This window comes from Limulus polyphemus, unplaced genomic scaffold (genome assembly GCF_000517525.1).
Source record: "Limulus polyphemus unplaced genomic scaffold, Limulus_polyphemus-2.1.2 Scaffold272, whole genome shotgun sequence".
NCBI classification, from domain to species: Eukaryota; Metazoa; Arthropoda; class Merostomata; order Xiphosura; family Limulidae; genus Limulus; species Limulus polyphemus.
The window spans coordinates 392,983-418,526 of NW_013665882.1; the positions used below are offsets into that span (position 1 = coordinate 392,983).

The following is a 25,544-nucleotide window of genomic DNA, read 5'->3' on the forward strand; positions in this document are numbered from 1 at the left end:
ATTGGTGCACCAACTTGATATAACTTCATTGAATCACGTCCCTTATACTTGGGTCCACTTTGAGCACAACATGTACTGCATGTCTTGCACCATTCTTCCACATCTTGCCTCATACCTATCCAGTAAAATCTCTGTCGTAGGTGACTCAATGTTTTCTTAACTTCGAGATGTCTACCTGTTAAACTATCATGGGATTGATGCAGCACAACTTCCCGTAACTTTCCCGGTATAACTGTTTGCCAAGTCGTCACTTTCCCATCTGCAGTTTCCCATCTCCGGAGAAGAATATCATCTTCAAGCTTCAACTGGTCCCATTGTGCCCAATAGTTATTTGTCACAGGGCTTAAGCTAGACACCTTCTCCCAAGCAGGGCGCAAAACACTTGCTTTTAGAAAATCAATTACTGGCTTCTCCTGCTCTGCTTTAATATCTATACCTGGTCTCACTTCACCATCATCAACTCCTTCAGTCACTATAGTTTGCGAATTTCATATACTATTGATAATTTCACATAGTCAAACATTTAGATTTGAGATAATCGAAACATCCTGTGCTACAAGTAAAACAGTGTTTTCTATAAGCCATAGGTGAATCTCTGTTACTCTTATCCTTCCATGAAAATTCACTACTTGTCAAATATTTTACTGCCAAAATTGATACATTCTGTCATACATATTTAAACAAACAACATATACCCTGTATCTTCAAATACTACCTTATAGCTCAGTAATCACTGTTACTTTAAGAACAAAGTCTTATCATTCACATCAAATCCATTCTTTCCATTCATATGTGGCTTAATAATTGTGTTTGTTATGTAATTCATTCATTCATGTTATACAACATTCTTGCATTGCTTCTTGTGATGTTTCTACATGTTTGTGATGCCACACAGGTGTATTTATTTAGACGCAAACATTACCATATACCTTTGTCTCCATCACACATAATGACATACATCATTCCTATAGAGAGCAATATATTAGCATATTTCGCAAACAAACTTTTGATCTCTATTAAGTTTACAGTGCACAATTACGGTGAAGGATAAGTGTTTATCCCAATTGATTTAGCCAGTGTTAATGAACTTAGTAAGCATATGTTTGACAGTCTGTATCACTCCTTCCACCAGACCATCAGACAGGGGTTGATAAAGTGAAATGTGTGACTTCACCACACCCAACATTTTACACAACTCAGAGATCAGTTGGCCATTAAAGTCAGCCTCCTGATATTGTTAATCCCTTTACATGTTCCAAACAAAGTCCAATACTCCATCAGTGCATAAGCAATGGACTGTGTGAAGGTATCGACCAATAGGTAAACTTTGGCCCACTTTATGAAGTAATCGATGGCCATGAATATATATACAGGTGACCTTTTTCCAGCTCTGGGAGTGGATCAGCAATATCTAGATCTACTAAATTATTTTAAATTAATTTATTGAAGTATACCCTCTTTGGACTAACTTTCCCTCTCGACTGCATACATCAGACATCGTTCAAACTAATTCTGACGTCTTGGCTCAAAAATGGCCACAACAACTGCTGTTATGTCTTGCAAAGTTTGAATAATCTCATAACACAAAATGCGAGGGGCCACATGCTATAAAATAGGTTGAGAACCACTGCTTGGTGGTTGATAACAACAGTACAACACACCTTCCTGCACTCATAATTGCTCATTCAAATGGCATGGGTTATGTGTGTCCATGCTCCATTCATCAATTTGAGCCAGATATGATTTACCTTGCTGAATGGCAAGGAGTGCCCATGGCAGATCTGATTCCTTTGGTTGCTCTTCCCCTAACTCTCTTCGACATAAGACATAATAGAAAAGGTATCCCCTGGAGGGGTTGTTTATGAGACCAAAATAAGCAAACATTTCACCAAGACTTCTTTCATCTTTAGTGTTTCTAAGATGCAAACATTTGCAAAGAAAGCTATCATTCTTGATAATGTGCAACTAATACAAATAATGACAATACTTTAAATTTCATGGCATAATTAGGTTTTCACTTGATATACTATTAGATATGTGTGTGTTACATTTAATTAATAGTTATAATTATTGATTATTAATATTTAACAACAATTAAATCCGTTTTAATAAGAATCTTAACATCAGTAAATGTTTGCTGTGCCTTGATCTTTATTCATTAGCTAGTGTTGGAATTATCTTTTACTATTGATCAAATTATCCAAATAGAAATGTATCAATTAAACATCCTTATCAAAAAAATATATTTAATCCTTGCTAAGTATTAACTTAATGTTAATTAAAAATATAGCTCCTTGTCAGTTGCATTAAATTTATAATTTGTTACGTAAACTTCAATGAAAGTGGGTTTAATTGCTGTTACATGTTCATTGAATGTCAACAATAATTATTTAAATGTGACATACATATGTAATTGCATGTCAGTTGAATGTCTATGCCATAAAATTTAAAGTATTACTAAAATAACTGTTCTATTTTTTTGGCGCATATACTCCAGTAGACCGAGTGGAACTATAACAAAGTTAATGAATGTTTGTATTCTTGAATAGTTTTGGTTATTACATTGAAATAAATAGCTAATTATTTTTATTGGGCAATGTGTTGCCATATATGCCAACTTATATATATTTATACAGCAAACTCTATGTTTGAACACCAGCATAAAAGGTTTTAATTGTGTATCTGCAAACAAATGAAATATTGACTATACAATACATTCATGTATTCAGCTGCAGATTCAACATGCAACCAAATATTAGAACGTTATTGACATAAAACAAATACTTCTTCCATTGCAGCTCTTTCAGTATAAGCTCCATTAGCTTCCCAAAAGTGGAGGGTGCATTACACAGGCTGAAAAGCATAACAAAAACTTGTACAAGCCATTTTGCTTGCTAAAAGCAATTTTAAGTCAGCTCTCATCACTGAGATCCAATTGCCAGCATCCATATGTCAGGTGTAATGTAATGATTCATTGGATTTCTTCCAACTTGTCTAGACATTCATCTTTTTGTGGTAATGGAAAGGCACCAATTCAAGTTATCATTTTCACTTGTCTAAATCAATGCAGAACCTGGCTGCACTTTACTTTTTCTTGACAACCCCTTTTGGAGACAAGCAAGCACTCTTTAAAGATTGTATGGTTTCGTATTTTAACATTTACTGTATTCCAGCACTGGCCACATCCCTAGTGTTTTAGGGAAGCTTTTGTGGTTGTTGATTAATCAGACGTGCATCAGCTGTACCTATGTGATGATGTGTGACTATGGTTTGACACAGCTGGCCATCCAGTCTCTTAAAAATATCAGCTTATTTTAACAAAAAAGTCATTGAGCTAATGCCACTGTCTTGAGTCCAATTTGTCCAAACTGTCTTAAACTAGAGATCGCAGGTGTTTGTCATCCATATATATTTACTTTTGGATGTGGCACAACAGATGCAACCCTACTATTACTGCTAGCATCTGCTACTTCCACTTCACTTATAATGCTAATGACTATTCCTGTTTGTAGACGAATAACAGATCATTCATAATTGCAGAACAACTTTGGGACTTCATCTTCCTTAAGCAAATAACTGCATGAGCTAATACAACTTGCTTTCTGGACAGTAACTAGTTTATGTCATATGTGGAGTCTATAGCTTCAAAGTGCCTGATGTACTATAAGATCTACCAGTGTTTTGGTTGCTCTTCTATCAATCAGGAGTTCTATATCTCGCTCCTGTAATCTGATAGAAACATACCAATAACCATCCAGCCCTGACAGAGCTAGGCTGACAAACACATCTTTTGGTATAAGTTGTTCATTGCACTTCCCTAAATCCAACATAGGATGCTCTATTTCCAATAACTTCAACTGTATTATTCACTGCCTGCTCTTGACTCTTCTAAATTTGTTTTACTGCTGGTCAAACCAGTACCCTTGTTTAACTGGTTGCTTGGCAAAATTGGAAAAGTTCACAAAAATGACCCAATGCTCCTCCGACTTAGCACATACTTCACTCCTCCCTTCCATGACAACATCATGGCAGAGAATTGGTGTAATTGGTTAAGGTATATACATCATGGGGAGGATGGGTAACCCTACCCATTTTCTAAATGCTAGTGTGATTGTGTTGCAATGACAGGATTTGTAGATGGCTGGTTAACACTAAACTGGGTTCGAATTTGGAATGGTGTGGACTCCTAGGTAGGATAGTCTGTCTGCGGTAAAATCACTGTAGCTGCTGCCATAGGGTTTTTATTCTCTTGTGAACAGTTTGAAGTTACCACTTCATACCAAATTGTGACAGAAACTGCGTCAGCAAGGGCAAAATATCATTTACACCCAGATAATATTGTATGATCTCACTGGGCAGACCTTCCATGAACTTGCCAATGAGGATATCATCATTATATACTGAGGTAATTTCAAAGTAAGCCTTATCATGCCAATGGTACAAATAATTCATGCAACTCAGTAATAATTGTTTTGCAGTACAAAATTGCTTCTCATGTGAGTGTTTGATATAATCTAGGGGTTGATCATACAGGCTCAGAACCAAGTGTTGTATAACCTGTTCTGGAGTCCACTCATTCTAAGCAATTACTTAACTGAAACTATTGAAGATAAGTACAGGTCATTATTTTGTGTTCCTATAAATATTAGCAGAGTGACATGCTTTGCCACCTCACAGGGAACAGTGATCATAGCCAGATGTTCTCCTTTTCTGACTTCCCAGCTATCACCTGACAGAGATGCCCTCAACATCATTGGAACATAGTGATAGAGGCTATCAGGGACCCTGATACTCTTATGAGCTGTAGGCCCCTGATTTAGAGTGTCAGAAAAATGGGGTGCTCTTGGTAATTTGACCATCAGTTCTGCTCACTCCCTAGCTATTCTGTGGATCATTTCCACACCTAGCTCAGGGAGGCTCACCACTACCACATGACCCATTCGCTTTATCATTTTGTGCCCACCATCTACTTGTGAGATAGCTCTAATTAGCTTACATAATCCACCAATGACACCTCCAGTCGCTTTTTCATGTCCTTTAGTCGCTAAGAACAGAACTGAAGTTGAATTAATAAAGTTTGAAGACGATTTGAAATGGTAATAAATTTAACATAATAAGAAATGTAAAGCATTTCCACAAGTCAAAATATTGTACACTTGTTACTATGTTAAACTTGTAATAAAGTTTTCTTCTTTGCCTATTCAAGCCATCCTCAAACTTTATTGTCTCAAATTATCAGTTAGGTTAAATTACTCTGGTTGGCATGAGTCTAGGATTAGACCATTCACCCAATCTCAGAATCACCGAATGCCACATCACTGAGACAATCCCCAGTCCATGTTTCCCTCATGCCGAGTTGATCTTCAGGGAAAAGCATGTTCTGTTGTTCTGTGAGCACCAATAAATTGATATCTCTTCTTTCCAAATTTTGGTTGTAGTAAGGCTGAAGTTTAAAACAAAATGCACGGTCTTTGTTATACATAAAACACAAATAGAGTCTCTATACTTGTTTGAATGTTAATCATGATAGACATTCACTCTGCCTGGATCATTTTCAGACTAAACTCATTAAAGATGATGTTCCAGGAAGATAGACCAAATGTAGCATTTCTTAACATGAAAAGATACCTTTCATTCACCCAGAATGACCAGCGATCCATACGTGGCTGGTCATTCTCATTATGTTATAGGTGAAACCGTAACCTCTATATTTCATCTGAACAACTGTTGAAGGACAGTGTTGTCCTCCTTCTTGCACAACGTGGATATTGAGAAATATCCTTTTCGGGCGAAACAGGTATTATCCTCTTCGAGAACAATAAAGGAACAAAAGTAGTTTAGAATAATATCACCTTAGTGGCTTTTTTGTACCATGTATTATATTAAACCTGCACATGAGCTGAAGTAAGAATAAATTCCGAATAAATACTAAAATATTACAAGACGATAAAAACATGATATATTCAAATACTACGCAACTTAAACTAAACGTTATGACGATCATATACCAGAAACAAGTGATACGCAGCTATAAGTTGTTAGAAAATTGGGCGAAAATTTAAATTCCAAATTTATTTTGTCTGGTACATCAATATATCAATGAACTAAGAAATAAAGCAATTTTTTATTTAAACTAAAATTACACAATACAAATGATACATCTTCATGAATGAGATATATTTTTATACATTATGGTGTAAAGGAAATATAGTTTCCTTAAATTAAATGTTTTCATTTATCTATTTTTAATGTATGCGAGTATTATTATTTGGAGCTACATAAATATTCAAAAACGTATATACTATATTATTAGATGTCGCTCAAAATGACGGAGGGGCGATATTTGAAGAAAGAACAATTATCAGGATTTGAATACTACAAGGTAAGTACATTGTATTTTCAAACACTCTGTTAAATTAATCACGTTTTTTATTTTAAGTTTTTTGAATGAATAGGTAAATAAATTTTAACACCGAATTGTAATTGTTTCCATAAAAACCACCACTAGCGCTAGTGCCGTGGTGCACTTTTTTAATTTCATTTTTAATACTTTTTATGCCATGGTATTGACTATTGGTAACACTAACAATTACAATTCGATATTAAAATTTATTTAGTAGTACTAGTTACTACTAATACTAATAATATTAATAGTGTTAGTAATTAGTATTTACTACTAGTAGTAAACTAGCATTACTAATAGTAACACTAACTAATCGGGTTTCTTGCGCCATGAAATTTGAATTTAAATTACAAATTTACACTCAGAAGATTAAAATTACAAAACAAAATAAAGAAAAACATCTAGATTCTTATTTTGTTTCTAGTAGTAGTAGTTCTATTAGTACTGCTAATGTCAGTAATTGTTATGAAATTTATATGAATTGCGATGATCTACTGGTTCTACTAGTTCTATATACTAATTTACTATGGTTACGATCTGTAGACTTGACGCTATATTCAAAACATCGCACTCGTCATAACTAACAGTTAGGCCTATATTCTTGATGTTAATTGGACATACTAACATTTAATTTTAACATTGCCTTAACACTTAAATGGTTTATTTATACTTTATTATAGTAAAAAAAATTAAAATTTCAGTTCTGTATAAATTTTATGCGTGTGTAAAACAGAACATGGTCATTTACCTAAGACTACTGAAAATAGTAAAATTAAAATTGCATACATATGTTAAAAAAACTTAAAAGTTAAAGTATAATCACCTTGCTTTAAAAATATAACTGTCTTAACTGGAGCATAGCCTTTCATTTCTGTTCCACATCTTAAACTTGTGACCTGTTCTTCCTTTATTTACAGCTCAAAGAAATCAGATGCCTTTATTATAATGATCCTCTTGATAAACTTCAATAAGATTTCCCCCTTTATTTTTCTCATAAGAAAATAGTTTAAAGTTCCAACTAACTCTTTAATAAATTATGATTTGTGAGTTCTTGTTGCCCACATTATATAGTTTAAAGATTCAATTAATATGTATCACATTCTCGATAATTAAATTTTTGATCTTAAATTAATGAATTTTATTTACACAAAACTATACAGTCTTGTTTCTGGAATATTATAATATTATATTTTTAAATATTGGAGAAGATCTTGCCTAATCAAGGATATAGGATCTGTGTTCTTATTCACACACATTAATGGGAATAATTATTAACACAAATGTTAGTGTATGATTGATGTCCCAAGTAAAGTTTACTTATTTACATGCATTTTTTACTGTACACGACCAACTTTTGGCACACCATTAATAACCTTCATGCTGTCTATTGCACAGCAGCATGTAAACTGTTGTCATCAAGTACAGTTGTGCCTGCTTTTCAAGGCCTCAGTATAGTCAGTGTAGGGCATTCTCACTTTACAGCTCACTACTACATATACAACCATTTATCTTGACATAGAGTATGGTAACCTAGCATTTGACCATTTTATTGTAAATACCAATAGCAGTTAGTAGTGGTTTAGAATTTTGTTCAAATTTCTAAAGAAGTGGACACATTTAAAACTATGTATTACAGGAGTCATTTTTTTTTACCTGTCAGCTTTTGGACTTGGCTGACTCTTGAGATTTTTTCCCAACAAAAATAATACACTGCTAATTCATACCTTCAAACAATCACCTTAAAATGTTCATTAATACTAAAGAACTTTATTATTACTGAAATGATAAAAACTTTTATTTATTATTCATAAACAATTTGAATAAGAAGGCAGGTATGCATAAGTTAAAAAACATTTATTCTAACTAACAAGAAAGTTTGTAATTAATTACACCTAATGTTTATGTGAATGAGTCTTGTTCTGCAAAACGTAAAAAGAAAAATGATGAATGATAATATAGAATAAATTGACATGTCTAAATGAAAACTTTTTCTACTATAATTTGTGTGACGTTTTTGATAATTCCAATGTAACACAGTATTTACTGCCTGATGAAAGGCATCTGCAAGTTGTACATGGAGTTGTACATATTAATGTAGTGGGAAGTTAAAAAAAAGATAATAAACAAAAATGTGTTAAATGCAAGAAAACACATGGATACTGCACTCGCTGCAGGAATGGCTACCTTATGCAGAGATATTATACAAGACATTGAATATTCAATAAGCAAAGTAATTCTCAGAGGCTCTGGATCAAATTGGTGGGTTTTCAGATGTAACAATTTCAAGCTATCAATTTTCAAAATATTGTCATTATTTTTAATTATCAAAAATCTTCATGTTTTCATTTTAGTAATAATTGGAAATCATGACCCTACTATGATAGCACAAAATACAATAATAATGTGTTAACTCTATTATAATTTGAAATATGTCACATAATTTTGTTCTAGTCAGCTACTCATTTTATGCTGCGTTTGTGTTTTAGATTTTATGCATAACAAATTTCAACAGATAGAGCAATAACTTGAACTGTGTATTGAAAATCCTTCTGGATTTGCTACATTTAAGATATTTCTAAACTTCTTACACCATAAATCTTCACATAATGATTTTAGGGTTTTGATTTTCCAAATGTAACTGAAATCAAAATATTGAAAGTTATATCTTTTCAAGATACGTGGTTTTGAACAAGCTTGAAGTTACTGAAAGGTTACTTGTCTGTTGATTTCTAATTTGATTCTTTCAATTATCAGTGTAAACATTTATGTATGTAGATTATATTGTTATCTGTTAACTCTCACTTCTGTGAGCACGTCTCTTAAGGCACTGCTACAAGAGTTTGGAATTATGTACCACTATGAGGAAAGAATGTTTGTTCCCCTTTAAACTTCTCAGTATTTACCAGTTTGAAATTTGAGATTAGTAATGGAATATTCCGTTTTTTAAATTTTATTATTGTGTATTTAAAATAAACCTATACTGGGAAAGCTATTTATCTATAAACACGGCAGTGAAAGAGTTAAACAGTAAGTGAATAACATTTATCTTATACAAGTACATTAAAAATACATTTTAATTTGATATAAACTAATATATCTATTATTTAAGTTCTGGTTTTAATTATGACACATAAAGGCTATTAATTGATTTTAGAAATGTTTTTCAACAAAAGAAGAACTCTATGGACTAAAATATATTTCCATCTTTTAGTACAATTCAGTGGATACTAGTCCTGTCAGCAACTATGTTATGCATCCATTTTGGAATTGGATTGTTAAGGTATGTAATAGACAAAATATTTTAATGATTATCTTGTTTATAAAATCCAAATCATTTTAATGTATTAATGTTATATACTCATCGAAATAAAACTGGATGACTCATAAACAGCAAATTAGAATAGTGGAGTTCACATTACCTTCATTGTATAGGCTTGTAGCCAATCATTTTCAGAGTTAATTACCGAGACTGAAATCTTGCAAAATCTATGTAATGGATTTCCAAGTAAAGGTGAGTGATAAAAAAGTTAAAGAATTTTGTTGGTTGTTTCATCAAAGACCAACCCACATGTATGTAAATCCAGTTTATTATATAGTAAAAATTTAGATATCAGTGTTTAGTGTGCACTTCATAATTATTCAAATAGTTATAAATTTGAAGATCTACATATCCTACTGTCCTGGAGATGTGGTTCTTCATTATACATTTGTACATTCCTAGTTAAGTAGCCTCATGACTGTAATTAAAGGAATGTGGAGTATGTTGTGTATCTTCCATAAAATTTGTGCAGTTAAATTGTCCTGTATTTTTTTTTTTATAGTGTTTCAAAACTATAAGTACTTAATACCTCATATTGCATGCTTGTCTTACATATTTCACTCTTTCTTGTAGCTCGTTCCACTTTGGGTAGCTCCTAATGTGCTAACATTTGTTGGGTTTTTGTTGACGGTTTTTAATGCCCTGTTGTTGGCCTTTTATGACTACCGTTTTCGTGCCTCAAGTGATGATTATCCAGACTTTGCTCCTATTCCCTCCTGGGTATGGATTGTGTGTGCAATAAACCAATTTCTTGCTTATACTTTAGGTGAGTACTCAAGTTGTGTTTTTGTTTCCACTTGGATTTAGTTTATGCATGTATTAAACCATTTACTTGTTCAGAATTTACTTGAGTACTCGGATTGTTTTTTGTTCCAATCTGAGTACATATTGCAACTGTAATAAACAAGTTCCTAGTACAAAACTGCAGTTGACAACTCATCTGGGTTTAGTTCCTGCATCTAACAAAGTTATTTTTCTGAAATGATTCACACCTTTGCATACAGATAAGCTATCTTCCCCGTGCATCTGCTTTAGAGATTTGCATGAACTAGCCTTTAGGCAACTCCCATGTAAACTCACAAGCTTTCTCATGACTTGTGTTACTGCATAATGATGTTATTATACAGCAAAAGTCCTGTTGGGGGGGGGGGGCTGACCCATTGGGTTCAGATCAACTATAAAATACCCAATTTTCACATCTTTGCCTGATCCTTTTGTGCTTCATTTCCTTTTTTCCTTTCACCTCATTCCTCTGGCTTTTCTACAATGCTCATTCAACCACTTCTACCCTCTCCCTACTCACTTGGCTCATTTGTTGTTGGGCCTTGTTGGATAGGGACACACTCCTTTCCCAGGTTTTCTTTTTCCTACCTAAGGGATCTTTGCCTCGCTGATGGTAGTCAGGCATTTCTCTGGGTCTCCCCACCACAAATCCCCCCCCCTCTTCTCTTCAAGGGGATCATGCAAGACAAGAACCTTGCCACTTTCTAGTTCCTAGCCTCTGAGGTGGATCATGGAGAATCCTCACCGATTGGGACCTAACTGCTGGGGCTAGAACAAGGGATACCAATCAGTAGGAGGGGAAATGGTGGTGACACTGTCAGTATAGTGTAGGTCACCTTCATACACTTAACATTTCACAGTTCAGTTGAGAGATTCACATCACACTATGTGGTCTGGTGATGGGTTAGAGTTGGACCAGCCTTCAGAAATCTGAATGCATGTGGTCCTCATCCTACCACCAACCTGGATGATAAATTCCCACTGCCACCAAGTTTTGGATTAGAGTGAACTTACTGTCACCCTATTGTTGGGTTGCTTGGGTGGCCTGGTTTTGGTTGTGTACTAGGTCTGTACACAAATGTCCTGACTTCTTTTTAAGTACCAGCATAAATTGCCCTCCTCCCACAGCTGGTGTCGGTCCAAGAGTTTGTGGTAGAGTTGAGTGGAGTGATTTACACTTAACACATTCAAATCTCTGTGGCATAAATTCTGTATCCTCCTCCCATAGCCGGTGTTGGTCCAAGAGTCTGATTGTAAGGTAGAGGTGTGCACAAGGTACGGTCTGAATCTGCCCCAACCATACTATATGTATTGGTTCTCCGACCTCGTGTACAAGAACTCGGACAGCCATGTTCCTTTTCTGCCCATACCTGTCACACAAGGATTTTGTTTGCCTCTTCCTTCCTTTCAAGTTGAGCAATGTACCCTGGTAGAGATGAAATGCAGTCTACCATGGATATGCCTCAATGGAGCCTCTGCCATCAGGTGCCACACTCCATTGGTTTCTTTCAGGCAATATCTGAAGGGAACTCGTATAGCTTAACCTTTTGCACTGGTCCCTCCTCCATTTCAGTGTTTCAGAAGTTAACATTTTCCTTACCTGAAAATGTATTTCTGATAGATATCTCCTCACACACTTCTCATCCTTCCTCCTCACTTCCGGGGCACCTTACTAACACTTGCGTCATCAAGAATAAAGTTTCATGAGTGCAACAGTATATATAGAGGGAGCTAGTGCACTGGAAGGACCATGGAGTGCTTTTGTTGCATAATAACCTCATTATGCAGTAGTGCAAATTGCAAAAAATTTTGTGAGTTTAGGTGGATGTTGCCTAAAGGCTAGGTGCATGAAAATCTCTAAGGCAGATGCACAGGAAGATAGCTTATCTGTGTGAAGAGGTGAGTATCCATCAGAAATACATTTTCATCTAAGGAAAATATAAATGCTTATGAGTAATTAAAACTGTATTTTTTGTTGTTGTTTCATCCTTAACAAAATATTTCTATATATACAGTACATTTGTGCCAAAGTATACATTTGTAGCACTTTGTATGTGGGTGAAGTTGAGACTTGAGTGTGGCACTGATTTGGAACTGCAGTAGATAATACATGACACTGCATACAGTATGCTAGGAGCAAAACAATACTTATATAAATTTTCTTTGTGTTTTTGTCAGTCTATTTAGTTTCAGCTATCAAGACAGTTTCTCATGTTTGCAGATATTGCCTGGCCAAAAAATAGTGACTAAATATAATGTTAATCAACACATAACTTGTTTTTTGGGTAACATATTGACAAGTATCCTTGAAAGGCAAGCTTTGTACTAGAAATGAAGAAGGTGGATTCACTATTTGGACCTTAAGTAATTAGTATTTCTTAACTTAATACTACAAATATTACTACTGTTTAATAATGCTTGGGATGGCTTGAATGGGTAATGAAGAAAAACTTTAATGTAAGTTTAACATAACAGCAAATGTACAACATTTTGACAAGGTTTTGTCATCATCAGGTACCTGTTTTTTATTTCATCCTCTTTGCTCTAGTTTTGCTTTGATGATGGCTTTAATAACATCTACTATCAAGTCTTGATCACCTTTTCTTCAACTTTTTTGTTGACCAGAGTAATAATAATTTTGACTCATCTGTCTTTGATGTCTTTTGTATACTGCTATGGAATGCTGCTTGTGGTGCTTAGCATAATAACTTATTTTCACATTTGAAACATTTTACAAATATTTAGTTAAAATTAATATGTAATAATTTTGATATATCTCACCTTTATGCACAAAGTTTTGCTCACCACTAGCCTTGCAACTCCCACGTGGTTCAGCTGCATTGTAACATGCAAATAAGAATGTGACAACCCTCCACTAATAGGAGCATGACACTCTTCTGTCACAACTGGCTCTGTCTACACTATAGAACCTAATTTCCACTTCTTGATTTGGCACAGTAGTGTTAAGAATCAGTTAAAAAAATTTTAATTTGAGTTTAGCTTTTTTTGTGCTGTTTATTAAACAACTTTAGTTGTTTTTTTCTTTATTTCATACACTTATAAACTAACTGTAGTTGATTAATTTTTTGAATTTCACTCCAGTTGAACATCAGTTCTGAATTTCATATCACTACCACTACTTCTGTAGCAACAAATATTACAGCATTTTAACCTGCTGTGTTTCAGGCTGCAGGCCCTACACTTTCAGCTGAGGAGGTATCAGTTTTTGATGAGTTAATCATGTGTCTAGCTGTATCTCTTGAGCTCAGACCTGACATCCTTTTTCTCTGGTGAATCTGGGCAAAATTAAGACAATTTGATTAGCCTTTTCTCACATCTCCCTTCCTTGACCGTGCAAACCTGAATTCCACCTGTGGATGCTTCCAGGCCATCCTCAGCCTTCCTGGATATGGTGTCACAAGTATGTTTCCTTTTATGTGTATTCCCTGTTTCATCTGATTCCTCTCCTTCCCTTCTGCATTTGGTCACTTTTTTTTATTCCTTCTTCAGATATCAGGGTCTGTGCTGATTTATTTCTGACACAATTGCATTCAGGTGAGGGAGGCAGTGTGCCTCAGGCTTTGGATAACTATGCTTTGGCATATCTTCATACCTTGTTTCTGTATTTAGACTCCAAGCAGTTGGAGTCACTTATACATGAATGGGGTCTAACACTGATACTTCTGTGAGGGTTTTTCATGCCCAATTGTCCAACTTCCATTTGACCCTTACCACACTCCTCAGTTACCTATCTTTCAATAACTTCCTTTCCATGATTATCCACTGCTCCCTTGCAGTGTTGTTGGAGGATACTTGTTTCCTTATGTTTTCCATGTTAGCGTGTTTATCATCCTCAGTTTTACTCTTCAAACATGGGATCTCTTGGGTAAGGACATATTATTAGCCAATTGATGGACTCTGTCATGAATAAAGCAGAAGGGGATTGCTGCCCATCACTCTGATCCTAGATTGAATAAATCAGAACTATCTTGCTTTTACAAAAAGAGTTTTGTGGTGACCCATTGCACTGTCTCCAGTGTTGCATTCCTCCAGACTCTCTACTACATTGTTCCCCCTCCTTTTACAATTGGAGTAAGGGATTCCTTACCACTTACCACCTCCTAGCTGTTGGGGTGGTGTACCATGGAGGCTTCATCCTAAATGTGCTCAATCCCATTCAGTTAAGAGTAGGGTGGTGGTGTCCTTTCATTGTACATGGTGTAAAACCCTCCTATGTCATAGAATGTAGATGTTCCACCAAAATACAGTTTTCCCCTCAAGCTGGGGAACCCCATCCTACCATTTCCTGGAGGTCTGATTTTGGAAAGGGGTTGAACCAACCACCAAAACACAGCTGTCTGGTTTTGTATTTGAGTGAAGTACCATGTTGCACTTCCCCTTTCTGATGTTGGTTGTAGATCTGCACACATGTGCCCTGGCTAGGATGGCAGATCATAACTCATTTCCCTTCTACTTCCTTGTCTTGAGGTAAAAATGATTGGGACCCTTTTCCTACCACATACTGGACGATAAATACACAATGCTCCTGGTTTTGGATTGGAGTTGACCCACAGATTATGGCCTGATGTGCCCTTGCCACTTTACACCATAGGACACATTCATCTATACATTAAACATACTAATCAGCTGGGAACCCCCATCCTACCATCTCCTACTGGGTGGTTACTAGGAGATCTGGTTTTGGAAAGGAGCTGGACCAGCCAATAAATATAATGGTTGGCTGGAGAATTCCCATCGTACCATTTCATGGAAGTTGGCTTCCAGGAAGGTTGGATTTGGAAAGAAGCTAGACCAGCCAATATAACTTCAATCATGGATGTGTTTCTTTTCTCTGCCCAATTTAGCAATACATACTTCCATGACGGGTGTAAAGTATATCTGGTTCAGATGTGGTGCGGTTTCCCATGAGTGTATTCATCTAACAAGAGACGTGATACCCCATTAGCATTCTTTGGATGCTTTCTAAAAGGTGCTAATCTAGGTAAATTTTGAACCGGTCGCTCCATCATGTCAGTGTAGGATTCTAGCTATTATGTGAGTAGAGGAAAGATATCCTGCCGGAAGTTAATATTTTCCAACACTAAAAATATATTTTTGGTAGTAACTTAACTCTACACATACTTAATATCCATCCTCCCCACTTCTGATGCTTTTTTTTTTACCTAATCTCAATGGGAAGATTGGGTTCTACGATATAGAGGGAGTCAGTTGTGACAGGAGAGTCTGTCACGTTCCTATTGGTGGAGAGTTGTCACATACTTATTTGCATGCTACAACGCAGCTGAACCACACTTAAATGTGTGAGTGTCAAGGGTAGAGGTGAGCAAAAAAGTTTGTATATATAGAGGGTAGCACTGAATGAGAAAAGCTATTATGTCAGCAGAGGTAAGTATCTATTGGAAATATATTTTCAGCATAGGAAAATAATAACTTTCACCACTTTGTAGAAAATATGTTCAATCTCACATTTCCAGTATTATTTGCATGTTGTTTACAGTACTTGTTCATTCTTAGAGATGTTAATCTTCCCACTTTTTAATTTCAGATTATGGATTGTGGTAATAGTCTTTAAATTAGGATTTTTTATATATGTTTCACAGGTTTGTTATAACATGATCTGGTAAATTTGTCAGGCAATGTAAAATAAAACACCACCACCATCAAGATTTCTAGTCATTTAACTGTTTATGCTTGGACAGCTGTACTCAAAACAGACTCAGATACTTTCATAACACTGAATAAAATATCTTGACCAATCAAGAATCATATTGATAGCTGTTCTACTCAGAAGTTGGGACAGCCATATTAGTTTCATCAGAAAGATTTCAAAATGAAAGTCATTTTGCCAATCATGTAATAACTTCCATCAGAAGAGCTGCTAAAATTATAGGATAAGAATTGCAATTAATAGTATATAGTCTTTGTTATGAGCTACTGAAACTTTTTATAACTAGTCAGTCCTAGGTCATCATTTAAGTACCCTCACTACTAATGGCATTTTTGACCCTAACACATGAACAACTGATGAGGTTGGGTATGTTTAGCAAAATTACCAAACTCAGTGATGATAAAATTATTCTGAATTATTCCAGAAATCAGGATTTGGAATTTGAAGTGTCAGAGGAACATTTTTGAGATCTACCTAAATTTGATTTTTTGGGGAAGGAGGGGTGATTGTTTGTTACTGATGCAAAGCAACTGGCTATGAACCAATATGAGTATGAATGTCTGTTGTTGTGGAATACTTTGGATTTCTTCTGCATGCCATATATTGATTGAAAGAAACGAAAGACACCAAAAGAACCCATTTTAACATCCTATGATGTAACAAAGATTTTGATTGGCTGGTTCAGATGACGTGACCAATCAAAAACACTGTAGGAACTTAAATTTTCTTGTGTAAATGTACTTTGAAAACTTACAAAATGTAAACATTTTGAAAAGTTAACTATGATGCTTTTTAAGCTTTGATAGCTTCAACAACCTAAGATACATCTGTTCATCCATTATAAGCATTACTTATGTGATCGGAAGGAAGCTTTTTTTTAAATAAACCTGACACAATTAGGGCAGGCATGTTTTGCTTTCATCAGAAAACAAATATAACCAAAAATCTTACAAACAGTGGCATTTAAATTGTTTCCAGAGGGTCTGAAATTGCTAAAATCACTGTGTGGTGGAGGCTTTGCCCCACTTGTCCCCACACAGGGATTCTGCCTCTTGATCTTGTTGGGAGCCTGCAGCCCCCAGACCCTTCAATTAATTCTGTTATCACCTCTGCAAGCTATGAAGCAGAATTTTCACACGTAAAGCTTCATGTAACATTACTATCACATCTGGCCAATGTAGCTATACAGGAAAGAGTTCCATATTAGGTCACAATAAAGAAATAGATAAAAATGTTTACAGGTGAACTTATCACATGAACAACACCCAGAAAGAAAAGTAGAAGTGAGAATAGACAAAAAGCAACTACAGTCATTCAATATAATAAGAAATTCTACCGACCTCATAGCAACAGTATGTAAAAGTCTGTAATAATCAAGACATGTTTTGACTTGACTTGGTTTTCATTGTATTTAAGTTTTAGGCTCATAGTTACACTACAATGATACTTACCCTGACATGACCATTATATGATGATAAACAAACTGCATACCAACAGTCAGGAATATACAACTTCAAACTGCAGTTATATTAAAATCAAGTATGCATTTCACAGTGTAATGTTAGAATTTAATATTGAAAGTCTTGTTGGGATGATCTATGTATTGCTGTATCATCCCTATATGTTTGTTTGCATTCTTTTTGGCACTGTCATCCCTACATAATTTTACATTTACAAAATGTTTTTCGCTACTTGTTTTTTGACATTTTTTTTCCCCTGACAGAAAGTTAGTGTATTCTATGAATGTGTGTAATAAAATTTAATATTATGTGTATTGATTATTTTTTACTCCTTCACTTCATACATAATATAGGGGTTGGCTCCCTACAGACACTGATTGCATAGTGCACAAAACATTTAGTATTCTGCATGTTACAATCATATAATGTTCATCCTTCATTGACTGATAATTCATGTTTCACCCTGTACTTAAGCATTTTAAAGGAACTCCATATTTTTGTATAAAAAGCTAGCTTCAAGGGGTAATGATAATGTCATTTACACTAGAATTATGATTTTTTTAAAATTACTAGTTATTATGACTAAGCAATGACATCATGCACTGCCTAGAAACACATAGAGTGGATTTAGGTTTAAACTGATGTTAGTGATAAAGTAGTTGTAGAGTTATCTCAACTGAAACAAGATGAAAAAAGATAAAGTGATTTCTGGTTTGGTATCTTAGCAATGGTTTCTTTAACAAGGATGTTTTTAGGCATTTTCGGTAGACACACAAGTGAAAGTGAGTGGCAATCATCTTCTTAACTTTGTCAGTGTTGATTTTTAACATGCATATTTGTATTGTACTTATTAAGTATCTTGGCCATTGCTACATATATAGTCTACAGACTCTGTGATATATATATATATATATATGTAGACACACACACACACCTATATATGTACAGAACTTTAAAGAGTGTAAGATTAGCTCTTAGCTCCTAGGCATACTTAAATTTTAAACAGTGAAATTATAGGTTAATAATAGTTTTTTTTTGGTAAAACTAACATTGGTTTGTAATTTTCACAGCACCTTAAAAATTGTTTGGAAAAGAAGTATGTATACACTTTATGGCCATTTTCAGATGGAATTGATGGGAAACATGCCAGAAGAACTAACTCCACTGGACCACTTGGGGAACTCATGGACCATGGGATAGATAGTTGGTCCTCCCTCTTCATGCCAATGTGCCTGTATTCAGTATTTGGTTGTGGAGAATATAGCTGCAGACCTTTGCGTGTCTTCTTCATTTTGTGGAATATTCACATATGTTTTGTTCTGTCACACTGGGAGAAATACAACACAGGAATCTTGTATCTACCATGGAATTATGACATCTCACAATTTGTAAGAGTTGTTTTTTTCTCTACTAATAGGCTAATATTATGTCTGTGTTATATGTACTTTTTTTCCCTCCCTTTGTCATCTAAAGATTTTTTCCATGTTTTCAAAGCATATGCTTTAATAGTAAATGACTCAGAATTAACTGTTACCAGATGGCAAAAACTGTTGTGTTCTAGTGTTTAACCATTGACTCATCAATAGGCACTTTTTTTTTTCAAAACAACAGTCAACATTATAAAAATAAACTGGCTGCAAGCACAACATTTATGGGGAAAATCACATTATGATAATCAAGCAATGAGCCTTTTCCAGTAGCTTGTTAAACACCATTCTTGCACATTTTCAGTGGAACTCCCAAAGTTTAAACTAACAAGTATAAAGAGTGCATTCAAGTAGTGTTCCAGTTTTTTATATTAAGAAATGTAATTATTACATTAACACAAACATAGTTTTAAAATGTAATAGTACTGTAAAAAATATAAAATCAAAAGCACAGCACTTTACGTCAGCTTACTATTTATGTCTACTAAATTCATATATCTCCTAACGTTTGTCTTTCAGTGTGGCTGATACATTAATTTACTAATGTATCAGTTTCAAGCTCTGATAAAGCTCGTCTTATTTTACACATTGTGAATAACTTTAAATGACCTTTTTTTAACTATTGTACAAAATTATTTGCCTTTGTTGCAAAGTGGTTACAGAGTTAAATTTGTGGACTTAAAAACAACTGTTGCTATATATTATAAATTAAAAATTTTTTTCCTACATTACACCTTTTAGATTAGCATTTCTAGAAGTTCTTTTGTAGAATGTCTAGTGTACCTACTCTGAAAGTCCATTACAGCTGTTGCCTATAAATGTGCAGTGTTAAATATGAAAGTTCTTCAACATTTTTAATGAAGTGAACAGTATACAAGTGTTTTTAATTTTTATAGATGTTAGTAGTGGCTTATTTGATTGCGTACTTCAAATCCTACAAATTTTGGAAATTCATGGTGCCTGTTTTAAATGTCACTAGTGGACAGGTAGTGGAGGTTTTTCTTCATGGTAAGTTCAGATGTGCAGTGTAAAAATAGTTTATATAGTAAGGCTATAGTAATTATAAAGATTTCAAGTCTGTCATTGTAGATATTTTTATGGTAATTAGTAAGTATAAAAATGTAAAGTGTAGCACTACTGTAGATATTTCTGGAGTAAGTGTAAAGATGTAGGACTAATGTAGACATATGGTTAGTGTAAAAATGTAGTATACAGAACTACAGTAGTGTAGAAATGTAGAGTAGAGGTAGTGAAGATTTTTCTCAGTAGACTATTTGAATATATCTTTTTGATAAAATGAGTCGTAGTGGAGACACTATATTGTAAGGTTTGTAAAATGTTGGCCATAATGAACCTGTAGGAGAAAGTTTTATGAATATTTAGGGAATACTTACATGCTAAAACAAATGTTTGGGTAAGTTTATATTTTCAAAAAGAGACTACTTAAATAATTATAAGACATGCCTCTTACCTTAGCTTTTAAGTTGGAACAGTAAAATGTTATCAAAACATCTGCTACTTGTTTGTTGTTTTTACTCTTGTTTTAAATATATATCTTATACTTATAAAACTTGTTGATTGTGGCATAATTGCTAAATTTAAAGAACGATTTAATTCTTTCAACCCAGGCTCGGTTCCTGGGACCAACCTCGTAACCATTTTGTGCTTGTTATAGTTTTCATGCTATAACTTTTAAGTTATTGAGCGAATGTTAACCAGATTTGGCAGTTTATCAGTAAACATTGCAATGATTTCATACACAAATTTTTTTTATTAAGTCATAAAGTTTGTAAAGCAATGTTTCTCTCATGCCTTTTTTTTTTTTTCTTTTCACATCTTGCCTATCTATCATGCAAAGTAATTTTCATTTTAAGATTAAAAATACTTTTATGTATCAGAAAATTTTGAAATTTCACGTGTGATATCTTTATAATGTCCGGATAGTTATCAAACATTTCTTAATAAAAAAACTTTATATTTAATATGTTATTTTCAGTAATTAATCTCTGCATAGGTTCAGTAAATTTGACTGATCTCACAACCACAATAAAAAATTAGAAAATAAACATAAATTATGCCTCTTTCATTCTAGAATGAACACAAATAATAACACAAAAACATAAATATTTAGATGAAATAGCTTAAATCTCATAACATTATACGTTTACATATATTTATTATTTGTATTATATTGACCTTTCACCTGTGCCTGGCTAACAATACAGAAGTTACAATGATACAGCTCATGTGCACTCATATTACCGTATCAAATAACATAAAGGTGACCTTTGGTCTGTACAAAGTAACTTGTCTTGGCTGTGTTTTATGCATTATATATGTATATAGATTATTGCTATTTTGAAATAAGTTCTTAAAGTTATTTTTCCTAAAACATAGAACAGTCAATAAAGAAGTAAAGCAAACAATTACCTCGTCTAGTTACGACCTTTGTACTTGGTTACTGCTTGATGTAGGTTGCTAAGTCTTTAAAAATTTTGCACGCATAGGATACGAAACAAAATATTTGTTTAGATTTTATATATACTTTTGAGGAACTAAAAAATCATAAATTATTACATCAATGGCATAGAATTCTACTATAACTTATCAAACTTAGTAACTAAGCTGTATTTGAGTTTAAAAAAAATATGAAATGTTGAGCAGACAAAAGACACAACCTGCTTCATTGAAATCTTGGTTTAAAACAAAGGAATGGTGCTAGGTACATTAAAAAGGCTCAGAAAACCACTAGGGGACATTCTGAGTTTCAGATTGGTTATTCATGTTATATATAGAAGTAAGTGTATATAAGGGAGTGTTTCCAAAAATCGAAGGAGGTGAGCAGTGTGCCACTATGTTTGATTTATTACGTGAGCAATATCTTAGCAAATAGAAAACATAAGACCTTATTTTATATTCTAGCTTGTCAATATCTGTAACTTGAGTTTATAATTATTATGAAACTACAGACTTAGTATTTTGACTTCACAAACATCTAATTTGAACTACTGCTGCATTCAACATACCACGAGACACACAAAAATTGATATTTATCTGTGATTTTTAATATTTACTTTTAAATTAACAAATTGATGAATGTATAGTTTTAAAATTTGAATTATAATCTACACTTTGATACCAAATTTATTGACATAAATTCATGAAATAGTAGTTCAATAAAATTTTGAACGCAAGTCAACAAACGAGATGACATGGCCTTTCACTTGTGACTCGTCTCGAAAGGGTTAACTAGCATTGTTGTTGAATTGCAATTTGAGTAATACCAAACATAGTACAACCAGTTTATCTGAGTTTGATTAGGTTTGTGCTAGTACACTGACCTATCCAAAGTGTGTGAACAGCAAGTTATAGAGGGACTTAGTAATTAGTCTACCAATATAATATAGCAACACCTTTGACATAAGTAATTGCTGCTATTCTGCAGGGCATCCTTTCAATGTGGTTCAAGCAATTTGTCTTCATTCTCACACCAGAACTTTACCCATTTGTCTGACCTTCAGGTTAGCTGAAGATGATGGTTTCAAAAATGTTTTATAACATAAACTTTGGCAATATAACTACAATACTTTAAAATGTGAATAAGTCAAGGAATTTGAAAATTGGGTCAAAAAGTAAGGGTAAAATTAAAAGATTTTCACAAAACATGGAATGTTTAGAGACAATTTGTGAATCTCCATTTTTTAAAGTTTCTTTATCTCATAACCTGTACATGTACACAAACCACGTTGTTTAGTTAAGACAGTTATTAGCTTATTTTAACATAATCTCGGTCACTCACTCTATGTTATTGTAGTATTGTCACATGTGGATTGAAAGAGGCAAGATAGAGTGTCGAAGTCAGGGTAAAATCAAACACTTTATATTGCAGAGGAAAATTAATTGAAGAATATAGGTAGTCATCAAAGTGGTAAGACTATTGAAAATAAGAAGATAAAATGTAAAGGTAAATAAAGGAAGTAAATTGTATTGAATTAAGAATGATTTTACAATCACCATAAGTCATGAACACTGACAGTACTTCACTAGCATGTCTTGAAGCTTTCAAGTTCAATACCAAATCTTCTCTCCTCTGTGGTACAAAAAATGAGATGTAAAAACTGTCAAAACTTCATTCACAAAGTACCTTCTCTCTGTACCTGACCAATCAGAAAAGCATCTAAATGTAGAAATGTCTCTGTTATGTGTGGTAGTCACATAACAGTCCTCCATATAAAAAATAAACAAGATACATTGCAACAGTAGATAAATTCCTTTATTGGACTAGGTACAGAAAGTATCATCTCAAGCTGAATTTAGCACATAATCTCAACTAGATTTATTCAGTTCCTGATTATCCCTTTTGCTATGGGTAGGTGAAAGTGTGCGTGTCAGGGCTTTTTAGAGAGTTACATTCAAAATTTAATTAAACTATTATTATTGTATACAAATAAACATGGCATCAAAAACAAAATTTGATATTATGTGATTTTATAAGAAAATATTTTTAAGAATCTTCAACCTTCCCTAATATAAGAATTGTGACATTTGCCATGACAAATTGAAAGTAGTTCATCTTGTACTATATTATTTATAACCAATAGAAAACCAAAGTTTTAATCTATTAAATTATGTATTATATTACATTGTTTTCAGTACAGAGTATTCTCTATTTCATCCTTAGTTTGAAAGTTTCTCTCATGGTGGTCATATTGGCAAGCTTAAGGTAAGATTTAAAGGCTCTTATGCCATATTTAGAAAGCCAGATAAATTATGATAGTTTTAGGACATCATTTGTTTTGTGTGTGTTATTATTTTATGTTCTAAGGTGTATTATTTAATTAAATAAAAATTATTTAATGTACTAGTACCATTAGTATTAAAAACATAGGCTGAAATTTCCTCAGCAACTGACAGCAAAAAACAAGAGATCACAGGTAGGTGATATATTGCATGATTTTCATATGTAATGTTTATTTATTGTTATGAAAGTAGCTAAAATATAAAAATTAGAAAGTTGTTATATTAAAAAAGATAATGAAAAATAATTATATTAATAAAAAATTTTCATTGGTATGCTTGCAAGCAAGTCGTGCATTATGTCATTCAATACGGTAACATGAGTTACACATTCATTGAGTGATTTACAACTTGTATGGTGGGATTATTAGTTAGATATGGGTCAAAGCTTTTAGTATTAACAATTGTAGTATCCAGTTACAATTTGCAGTCATTCTAGAAAGAAAAAAGGGTAATTTTAATTTATTTCATATTGTTACGACAGCAGAAGTCACGAGGCGCTGTTAACACGTGATGAATTTCTCGAATGATCGCGAATTATCGAGGAAGATTGAGTTTCTTCAGGATGCCCTCTTTTTTTGGTATAAAGCATGGCGAGAAAAACTAGCGCGGATAGTCAAGCGAACAGTAGGCACCGTAAGTAAAATGTGTGAATCACTGTGATTTATACTGTGTGTTATAAAGGTTTTTAAGTTTAAAGTGACTGTGGAAATTCTGTGTATTACTAAAAGTTGTATCGAGAAAGATATAAACTGGTTTAGTCAAGAAAGGACTTGTATCGCTGAAGTTCCTCAGAAATTAACAAACAAGCAGAAACATAACAAATTGGTGTCAGAGAGTGGGACAGAAAAAAAAAAAAGAAGATGGAAACAAGAAGTGGCAAATCAAACTACGGCTTAGCAGATTTGATGGCAGCAATACAAGAACAGCAAAAGAGACAAGAAGAACGAGAAAAGAAACAAGAAGAGAGATTACAGCAGTTGTTGGTGGAAGAAGAAAAGAAACAAGAAGAGAGATTACGGCAGTTGTTGGAGGAAAAAGAAAAGAAACAAAAAGAATGAGAAAAAACAAGAAGAGAGACTACAGCAATAGCAAGAAAACCATCACTAGTGGCAACTGGAACAAGAAAAGAAACAAGAAGAAAGTCTACAACAGTTGCGAGAAAGACAACATACAGAAATGGAAAAGCTAAGTAAATTTCAAAGTGAATTAAATACATTATAGGACAATTTACTGTCTTTTACTTAAGGAGGATATATTAACCATTGGCCTAATCAGACCCTGCAGCTAAACCCTAATGCAGACATCTTCAGTACTGCGAGAATTCACACTCCAAACATGAGTATCAGCAATAGGGGTGATCTAGTACGAAGAAAGCCACAGGAATTCGATGGGAAGACACCATGGGAAACATATAGAGCTCACTTTGAACTACTGGTAGAAATTAATTGATGGACTGAGGAGCAGAAAGCAGTGCACCTGGCAATGAGCCTGAAGGCACAACCACTGGAAATACTTGGACATTTGTCAGCAGATGACAGGCACAAGTCTAGAGCACTGGTAGCTGCTGTAGAACTCGGGTATGGGACTCAAAATCAGTCTTAAAGTCTACGGGGCTAGGTTTACGACTAGAGTCCATGCTAAAGGGGAGAGCCTGCAAGAGCTG

At 34.0% G+C, this 25,544-nt stretch overlaps 1 protein-coding gene across 1 annotated transcript in view; it reads left to right on the forward strand.

Moving 5' to 3' along the window:
• The first annotated feature begins 6,313 nt into the window (after window positions 1–6,313).
• LOC106456926 (ethanolaminephosphotransferase 1-like) overlaps window positions 6,314–25,544 on the forward strand; it is a 40,325-nt gene continuing 21,094 nt past the window's right edge. Inside the window, exons 1-5 of the mRNA XM_013916305.2 lie at window positions 6,314–6,382; window positions 9,615–9,683; window positions 10,296–10,488; window positions 18,780–19,042; window positions 19,978–20,089. Of these exons, the coding sequence (XP_013771759.1) occupies window positions 6,314–6,382; window positions 9,615–9,683; window positions 10,296–10,488; window positions 18,780–19,042; window positions 19,978–20,089 (706 nt within the window). The remainder of the gene's footprint in view (window positions 6,383–9,614; window positions 9,684–10,295; window positions 10,489–18,779; window positions 19,043–19,977; window positions 20,090–25,544) is intronic.